Here is a 10447-nt window from a genome sequence, read left to right on the forward strand (position 1 = left end):
AAGATATTCCTCCATTTGTTCATTACAAGAGAATATGCAAATGTGCCAAAATACATTTTCAAGCATATGATTCAACAACTGAGGGAAAGTCAAGAAAAGAACATATGTTGGATACCTTATGGAAGACTTCTGTCTGAGATTTTCCATTAAGGAGGAATCTTAAAAGCTCTCAGCAATGTGAATTTTTTCATAGATGCTCAACTTGGAACAGAAACAGGGAGAATTATCAATGGTGGTACCATGAGGCATATGAGGTTAATTGGCAAAGATGGCTACAAGAAGTTGAGCTCAGATATGCAAGACTCTCATGCAGTCTCAGCACTCATGAAGGACTTCCCTCCAATCTGCAAACAAGATGCACTTCATCAAAGAATACTTTGAAACAACTGGAACTAAAATCAGCATGAGGGATGTTCTTGAGGAAATGTATGGAGGAGCTCTGCCTGTGGCCAAGAGCAGGAAAACTAAGAGGAAGGCAATCAGCAAAGAGGCTTACTTAGAGGAAGGTTCTGAACAAGCCTCTAAGAAAGCAAAGAAGGACAAGAAGAATAAGTCTTCTTCTGAACAATTGGATGATTCTGAATTGCCAACAATTCAAGAAGAAGCTCAAAATCTTAATGTTGAAGAGGTCTTAGAGAACAGGATCAGAAGCAGCAAGGATGCTGCAACCTCTCAAGCAGCTTCTGAACAGCCTGTTATTCCCAAGAAAAAGAGGAAGCATGCTATCAGAAAGCTAATAATGGAAGCTACTGCATCTGATGAAGAGGAAGAAGTGACTGCAACTGAGCTAGTCACAAGAGAAGTGAGGAAGAAACAAGCTAGGGATGTTGCTGCACTTCAGATAGGTGTGGAGTTAGCCCAGCAGGCCAACATCCCTACATCCAGCATAACAAGGGAAAATGTTGGTGCAGATGCTGAGCAAGTGCTGAAGGCTGCTAAAGAAGTTCAAGGGTTGATCGCTTCTGAAGCAGGACATCTTTTAAACACTGCTGCTGGTTCCTCAAAAGCCACTATCTCAGATAGTCAGCAAGGTATTACAACTTCTCCTCACACTGACAATATAATTCATGTAGAATTAGACTCAACCCCCTCCATTTCATCTGACTCATCATCATCCTCATCCTTCTTAAATCTAGATGATATACCTTTAGGAGAATTGTATCCAACCATTAACAAAAGCCCCTCAACAGCCTCCAAAATCCATAAAAAGCTGAATGTTAACTATTCAACCTTTGAACCTATGATTCCTACTCTAGATGAAAGGATTGGAAATCTAGCTCAAAGGAGGATAGATGTTTGTGAACGTCTACCTCTTGACCATCCTTTCCAACCATCAAATATCCAACCTTTAAATGTGATTCAACCTGAAACCAATACTGAATCACAAAAAGCCTCTGAAGTAGCTTCAAAAGAAGTTACTCCAGAAGACTCCCAACAACAACAACTTGAAACCATTCCCACCTCTAAGCAAACTGTTCCTGAACAATTTGTCTCTGAACAACCTCAACCAGAAACCCAACCACAAACTCAAACCACTCCTGAACAAGTTGTTTCTGAACAACTTGTCTCTGATCAACAACCTTCATCACCAACAAACTCCCAATCATATCCTGAATCAGATCCTATGATCACATCAGATGCCTCTGATGTTAAGGAAGAGCCTAGCAACTCTTCTTCTGATGTAATCATGGAGTCTGTTTCTGATCAAACTACTTAAACTCCCATCTCTACAAACAGCCAATTCTCAACTTCATTAGCAATTCAACCAATAACCCCAACCAAACAATCAAAGATACCTTCTCCACCAACCATATTCCTTGATTCTACACTATTTTGTTATGTCTGCTCTACGGAAGACCAGCATTGAAGCTCAGGATGAAGCTCAATTGAAATTCCAGAACTGGCTCAAAGGGATTGACCAGGATTTGAAGAAAGTTAAAGTATTAAGAACTTGGGTGCAATCTCCTCCATGTCTAAGAGAAAGAAATCCAATAGATTTCATTCCAGCAGGAGTGCATCCAAGAGAATTGGATTTAACCTTCCTTCAGAAGATACTCTTCAAGTCCGCTTCCACTGAAATGGAGCTTTTGCAAAGGAATGCAGAACTTGAAAGGGAGAACAAGCAATTGATAAAGGAAGTTTTAGATCAGAAGCTACTCTTGCTGAAATATCAGATGTCAACATATGCTAAGTTAGAAGAAGCAAGGGGTAGAGAAGAAAATCTGCTGAAGATTAATGAAGAGTTTAGACAGGAAATGAACAGAAAGGCAAAAAGAAAGGAAAAGATGATGCAACAAATGATGGAGATGATTCAAAGACAAGCCCAACCTTAGTTGCAAACTTATTTTAAGCTTGTTTAGATTTATCTCTTAAAGCTGTTTTCTGCATTTGTTTTCTGTTTTACTCTGAATGCTTCTGAATATGAGTTATTGCTTCTGAACTTCTTAATTTACTCTGATATTTATACTACTTCTGAAGTAATTTATTCACTCTGATATTTATACTTGTTTTATATTGCTTCTGAATGTAGTTAATTACAAAATCTCTCACTATTTTCTCATCTCTTTCTTTTTGTCTTTATTTTATACTTTTTGTTGATGACAAAAGGGGGAGTAGATGTATAGTATTTAAAGGCTCTGAGCCCCATTAATTTAATTCTAATCAAGTTAAATTAATAGGACCTTCTTCTAAACTCTTAGTCTTTTATTGTAAGATTATTCTGAGTGTTATTTTGTTCTTAATGATAAATTTAATTAACATGGATGAAACTCAGGGGGAGCTTACAAACCTCACCTTAAAAGTACTATTGGACTCAAGGGGAGCTTACAAACATCATACCCTAATAGTCAACGTGTTAATTAGATTAACAACAATTGAACATTTTAAATACTATTGTTTGTCATCATCAAAAAGGGGGAGATTGTTGGAACAAAATGTGTTTAGCAATAATAATCCTTAAGAGTTTTGATGATAACAAAGTATTAAAAATTGTCAATTGGATATGCTAATATTTTTTCAAGTGTACAGGACTGTAGAAAAAAAATTCACATCTTAAAATGGTATTAGAAGAACAAATAAAGAGCAAATACATCAACAAAAAGGGAAGCTTAAAGCGTCTGAAGAAAACTGCTCTTGAAGTTTGAAGTGCTCTTGAAGTGATGATGCCATCAGAAGCAAGTTCATCAGAAGCAAGTACATCAGAGGCTGTGAATCACCAGAAGCTGCAGTTCATCAGGAGATGCAACTTAAAGCTTCAAAAGCTGTTTCAAGGATTCAAACTCGTCTAAGATTGCAGAAGACTGGAAAAGTATAGCAACGGCTATTTTGAAAGGATTTAAGGGCATTGGATACTTATTCTTCAAAGAGCGTTGACATAGTACGTTTGTACGAAGTGTACAACCACTATCTCCACTACTCTGTTTTTGTCTCTGCTACAAGACAAGAAAAACAGCTCTGCCTGCAACAATGCTTCTTCACATTGGGAGCGCATTTGAAATTGATCCTTCATAGGACAATAACCATATCAGGCAAAGGATCATTGGTGATTTATCAAAAGCTTCAAACGACTCTATTTTGAATGTGCTCGCAATTCAACGTCTCTTTCACACCTCTATATAAAGGAGTGAAGACTCAGAGTTTCATAAGAACAATACGAAGCATTAGCTAAGCCATAACTCTGTTGAAATTGTTCTCCACCTCAAAGTTCACTTAGAATTTCTTATCAAAGCTTATATCTTAGGAATTCTATAGTCTTTAGAGTCTGTATCTTATTTGTATTTTGAACACCACTGATTGTATATCAAGTGTTCAACTTCAAACAATATTCTTTGTAATTCTGTTTGAATTCAGAAGTCTCTTGCAGTTGTGCTTGAGCAATAGAAGTCTCTTGATTGTGTTCAGGAGCATAGGAAGTCTCTTGCAGTTGTGCTTGAGCATTTGAAGTCTCTTACTAAGTTTATGAAGGTAAATCGACATAAAACAGAATAAGCAGCGGAATAAAATTTCGATTTACTTTCCTTGGATCATTACGAATTGGAACTTGAACCAGTGATTCGATTGTTACCTTAGAACGGTTGGTCTGAAAACGAACGGTGGAATCTGCGAACCGGAATCACGATCACAGCCAAGCAAATAGTAGAGCCTCTATCAAGTCCACACGAACAGTGCTCCTCCAAAACCTCGGTGCTAGCCAAGAAGACGGAAGTCAGAGAACTAAGGTTTCTGCAAAAGAACGTAACCGCAAACTATTGCACTAGGGTTCTATTTATAGAACTCCTTATGTGCTTTGCAAGTCAAACTCGTTTTTGACTTCACTAAGCCCAATACGAGTTTAGTAAATATTGCTAAATCATTAGCATTATTTACTAAGCGCACCCTTTATATAAGTCGTACTTATACATATCTCTTTTGACTGCTCTTTGTGTGTGACCCTTTAGGTTCTAGTCACGTTGGCAATGATATTAAATCCATTATTTAATATCATAAACAATGAGCGGTGTCTAGCAACACATCATTGCTACCCAAGTGACAAGAATGTCAAGTGATCTGACGAAACCTTTCATGATAATACATATGTGTATAATTACTCCTTTGTCTCAATATCTTCATTGATCTCAAGGCATAGATAGTGTCACCCTTGTATAGATCAATGTTCATTTATCTTGATTCCGAAATATACTATTTAACGAATAAGTCCAATATCTTATATTGACTTAGTTCAGCATGGCCATGCATATTTATAGTCATATTTCATCAAGAGGCCTAAAGATATATCTCCTGTAATAAAAGTCATGATACATAAGATAGGTTTAACATAAACTATTGGCCTCTAGGGCTTACACCAACAGTTTAGTAGTGAGCGTTTGTAATCAGATATTACATAGTGAACTCTCCTTGGAAGTGCCAGAGGGACATGACTGACTTCCGGTTTGTGGAAGGAACCTATATAAATTGCTTGTGTCTTTCTTCTCTCTCTCTCTGTTTTTATCCGCTGCAATTAGTTCTGAACATCTCTTCAGAAGTATGTACTTTTGATCTGTATTTCAGTTAGGAGAAAAAGAAGAAAAAGGCAACACAATTCAACCCCCCCCCCCCCCCCCCCTTCTTGTGTTTTTCTCACCTTCATAGTCACCTTTTGTATTGATGTCTTTCACAGAAGCTGTGGATGTTACTCCCCAGCTTCTGTGAAACTCTTATCTACTAGGATGTTGACTTCTAGTTGACCTTTCAATAGATTTTCATTCATAGTCTTCTAAGCTTCCCAATCTCTTTCTGATGCTCTTCATATGTTCTTTCTTAATGATAAGAGTTCCTTCACACTTGAACATATGTTAGTAATCCAATTGTTCTTGAATACTTTGTTATCATCAAAATCCAAGAGAACTTGTATGAATAATTCTTGGTCTAACAGTCTCCCCCTTTTTGATGATGACAAACACAATTATTTTGAACAATTGTTGTTAATTTAATTAACAGTTAGACGTCAAGGTATGAGGTTTGAAGGCTCCCTCTGAGTCTGTGATAGTTGATTAGGATGAGGTGTGCAATAAAACTTATATACAATCAAACTTTAATAAACCTTGAACAATATAAAAAACTTTTAGACAATTTCAAACCAAACCCCTATGAACAAAATTACTAAGCTATCAATTGAAAACACAACACGTGTGAAATTGAAGAATTGTATAGATTTTTCAATCAATTGATCTATGAAAATTATTTGAAACATAATTTAATGAATTAGATTATCTTTTCAATGAAAAACAAATTAGATCAACACTAGCATTTAGCCTAATAATTATTCAATTAATCACATGCAATAGTAAAAAGAAAAGAGGATTGGGAAGAGAGATAACACTGATATTTTTATTGTAGTTCTCTCTTTCTCGTCCTCGCTGGAGCTACATATACTCTTCTTGATGAAGTATAACTTCACCAAGGTCATCCACTATCTAACAAATGTTGAATACAATGAGTTTACAAGAGTTCCTTGAAATTAAAACCTAATTCTTCAACCCTTATGCAAAGACTCCCCCAAACTTCAAATAACCTTTGAATTTGGTGCTCCTTGGATCTTCAAATCCTTGAATACCCATGCACCCCTTCAAACTCATCACTCGAACCTTCGATGCTACATGCGGTAAACGAATCCCCTTCGACATCAAGAACGGTTAGAAAGACCCCCAAGCCCTTTGGAGGTGGAATTAGATTATTCAATTCACTTTGAAGACTTGATTAAGCCCAATCAATCTTCTTGAGAGAACCAGCTTACAATCCCTTCTAGCACCCTAGCAAATCAATGTAACTTAAAGAACAAACTGATTCTAAGAAAAAATGTTTAATCTTGAAGAATGTATGAACAATGAGTTTTTGAGACCTAAAGAGAATAGTTGCAAATGATTCATTGAATTTGGGGTTGTGAGAAATGGAGTATATATAGAAAGGTAGTGGAGGTGAAATATTCACATAAATTTAACTAAGTGAATTGATTCAATTAATGAATGAATCGATTCAGACCATATAAGACAAAAGCTGAAAGGTGAAAAAATGAGATGAAGAATGAAACGTGTCAAACAAAATTTAAATCGACTCAGACAACCCAGAAATAAGATTGATACGATTCATTCCTAAAGTGAATTGATTCAGACATTGTCAGAGACTTTTATGATACGTTTCATCAGATATGTGATACGATTCAACATGAATCAATTCAGAGATATCATGAATCGTATAACATAATTTCAGAGACTTTTATGATGCGATTCAGACATAAGTGAATCTATTCATGCTGGGTGAAAACATATTTTGACAGGCATAAAGTGCTTTTCTATGGGTAACACATAAGCTAGGGTGCTTTAACACAATCTAAAAGAAAATCTTGACTAATCAACATATCATGTAAATAAAAACTAATCTAGAATCTAAAAGCTAACATCATCAAAACTATAGCTGGAGGCTTCAATCTCCCTCTTTTTGATGATGTCAAAAGAGCACATGTTGACTTAGCTCCTCCTGAAACTTATAGTATATGGAAAGCACAAAATGAATACATATCCAGGATTATATCCAGCATATAGCAAGGCATACCAAAGTAAGCTACCAAAAAAAAACACATATAGCTGATAAAGTAGCTGCAACATAAGCAAGTATTCAAGACATGTACTTCTCCCTATTGGATATTTGAATATTAGCTTCACTTTTCCTAAAACAAATATTCATATATGATGTTGGATATGATGTTCCAACATCCTGGCATGGTTCAGTGTGCCCTGTTTATGTGTGTTGGCTTTCGAACACTTTATCTTATTAAGGATTCCATGCCTTATTAAAAGAGATTTGTATGTTGCAGTATGAAAAATATATGCTATCTTTAAAGATAGAATATTTGGAAAATAAAATCTCGAGATTAAATGAGATATGTGGTTGTTATGAGGCGAATCAACCAGGTAGTAATTGTGAAGGGAAGAAAGAGGTGATCAATATGGATTACAATACTCAACTTCAAAATATTTTAGATGATTTCTTGGTGTCAAATCAAGTTTCATTTGAGAAGTTTGATGTTCAGTGTGGTGATCTTGTTGAGAAAGCATATGAGTCTCAAAGGAAGTTGGTTCTGAGGGAGACTGAGTGTCACAAGGTTGAGGTGGAAGAAAATCCCAAAGTGAGGAGTGTTGATATTTTCTCAAAGTCTGGATCAACGGGGATTAAGGAAATCACTCGTGTGCAGAAGGGTGCATGTCCTTCTCTAAGCTGGGAGAGTTCCAAATCCAAAAGTTTAACAATGGGAGTGTGGGAGCATCTGCTTCTTTGTTACAAGTTTATGGAATTCCTACCAAACAGGATGAAGAAGAAGGGTGGTATATTCCTTCTATCATTTTTGCCACCCTAACAGTGGTTGAAGCGTCAAGCTCAATGACGTAAAAGAAAGCACTTGGTGGGAGGCAACCTATCCTTTTTATTATGTCTTTATTTTCAGTATTTTATTTTTATTGTTGAGTCAAACAATTTGTCTCAAATTTTCATTTTAGTTTAACTTAGTGTATCCCCCTGTTATGTGATTGAATCTGAACTTGTTTATTATTGATGAATCTACTTGTTTGTTGACTTTTTCCAGTTTAGTAACAAATGTTTGTTTAAGTGGTATTCCAAAAGTTCAAAAGGAGGAGCGACTTGTGTTTCAAAGGCGAAGTGTACGGCAGTTAAAGATAGGTAGTCACAACTCTCATAAATCTAAACACTGTACGGTTCATGGCCAAATTTTATATTCCAATTTACTTATAAAGAGTGTTCCATGCATTTGCATTTCTAGAACTTGCAATTTTTCTCTACTATCGATTGATCTTTGTCATTAACAGGCTGAGGCAAAAGTGCTTGGTCCTGTGAGCCTTTTTGAAGCCTACCCTGTTATTATTTGAAATATTATCCTTTTTTTAGCCAATCTGAGCCGGTAGGTTTAGATCTTTTTGTTCGGTGACAAACTACATTACAAGCTTAGAGACTTTTAGGATTTATCCCTTATTGTTTTTCTGAGTTAGGCATTGTAGAATGTTGCTAAATATTAAGTTTGGGGTTGCTATTGGAATTTGCAACCAACTAAATTTGGGGTGGGGGTACTAGAGAACAAAGAAAAAGAAAAAAAAACATTCTCATAAAACAATATGCCAAAATGGTGTATTCAAAAAAAAAAAAAGAATAGAATGAAAAAGAGACAAGACATTGAAAAACTGAGTAACTTCAAACTTGATTGTCCCAGTTTTTATAAATAATCTCTAGTACCCTTGCAAGAATTGTTGTTCCAAAAGATGAATGAATGATGGATTGAATTTTGTGCTTAACTTCCGTAGGAATGCCTAACTCAAATTTTGTGTAGCCTACTTATCCAAATATTATCCCACCTTCACCTAAGCCCCATTATAACCCTTTAAGACCTCAAAATGTGCATTGACATTGATTTTGATTGACGTTTAGAAACTTTTCAAGTGTATGGTAATATGTAGATTGCATATCGACTGTGTGTGAACCCTTTCATATTTTTGCGTGGAGTTTTGAATTGGTGGTTGCTAACAAGTCAAACTACCTCATCTTTAGCTAGTAAGTGTTGAACTTTTGGGTACTATCGCTTGATCAGGTGATTCTTATTATTCTGTCGACTGTCAATATTACAAGTAAATTCCTTGAGGACAAGGAATGGTTCAAGTTTGGGGTTGTGATGACAGTCAGTCATTCGTTATTTTTAGAGTCTTTTTATTATATTTTTGAGTTCACAGGCAAGATTAAGCAGCAAGAAAAGCAATAAAAACTTAAGAAGTTGAAAAACGGCATCGTGTCAGGATTACTGAAAAACGTGACACGATTTGGAGTTTTCAAGAAAAATGCATTCGACACTGGTGAAAACGTTTCACGATGGCAAAAACGTGACACGATTATGGAAACCCTAATTTTGGTGGTTTGTTACACAAGGAAGAAACGTGTCACAATTTACATAAATCGTGCCACGATTTTAGGATCAGTTCTTGCCTATTTAAGCTAAAGACTATTCTGAAAACAAGGGTTATGACTTGGAGAGAGTAAAGTGCGATTTTGAGACCTAAAGACGGCTAGGAGGCCGATTTCTTCAACCTTCTATCAGTTCATGTATGTTTTGATTCCACTACTGATTATGCTATTTGTAAACTCAATTATGAGTAGCTAAATCTCTTAGAGATCAGTCTGAGATGATTCTTTGTAACCCTAATTGAACCATGTTGCTGTGAAACTCTATTTATTATAAATGACAATCTAGTTTTTATTCAATTCAATTATTCTTAATTCTTTTTATATCCTGATCAAATATAAACATGATTTAGTGAGAATGAATGACTATTGACCATAACTTTCTAATTGACAGAATTGAATTATTCTAATAAACAGGGTTAGTCTAGGAATGGATAATCGTTTGTTAGTGATATTAGGTTAACGTGCTTAAACCTTCAAAGATTATTAGACCACCTAAGGAATTAGGGGTTGTAGTTTGAGAAGACGGTCCTAAGTCAAGGGATTGATTATGACTATTTTGTTAACTATTGTGTAACTAGACAATCATTCATAAGAATAGGTGCAGTTTACCAATTAGGGAAAATATATGATTCGAAAGATCTGATCTAATCTCTCTTCATATTTTCTAACCAAATCTTTATTTCCTAACCGAATCTTGATTTTATGTTATTTAATTTTATGCAATCAAATCAAATCTAAACAAAATAATTTATACGTCCTAAATATTTACTTTATTGCTAAATTGAGATTAACAGAGTCCTCGTGGACACGAACTTATTTTATTACTTCGATGCATTTTTAGTACACTTGCTAAAAGTCTATCACAATGCACTGTGGCTAAGGATGCTTCGGAAATTCTCAAAACTACTCATGAAGGTACATCTAAAGTGAAAAGTTCTAAACTTCAACTTTT

The 10447-nt window shown here is 35.4% G+C and overlaps 1 protein-coding gene across 1 annotated transcript; it reads left to right on the top strand.

Annotated features, from left to right (window-relative positions):
• Window positions 1-403: 403 nt before the first annotated feature.
• Window positions 404-1717, top strand: LOC120579947 (RNA polymerase II degradation factor 1). Its single transcript, XM_039832715.1, has one exon. The coding sequence runs from the start codon at window positions 404-406 to the stop codon at window positions 1715-1717; it is 1314 nt and encodes a 437-aa protein (XP_039688649.1).
• Window positions 1718-10447: the final 8730 nt, after the last annotated feature.

The sequence above is a fragment of the Medicago truncatula genome, chromosome 4 (genome assembly GCF_003473485.1).
Source record: "Medicago truncatula cultivar Jemalong A17 chromosome 4, MtrunA17r5.0-ANR, whole genome shotgun sequence".
Taxonomy (NCBI): domain Eukaryota; kingdom Viridiplantae; phylum Streptophyta; class Magnoliopsida; order Fabales; family Fabaceae; genus Medicago; species Medicago truncatula.

Coding starts and splice junctions, on each gene's coding strand:
- LOC120579947 (XM_039832715.1), top strand. CDS start 404: ATGAGGGATGTTCTTGAGGAAATGTATGGAGGAGCTCTGCCTGTGGCC.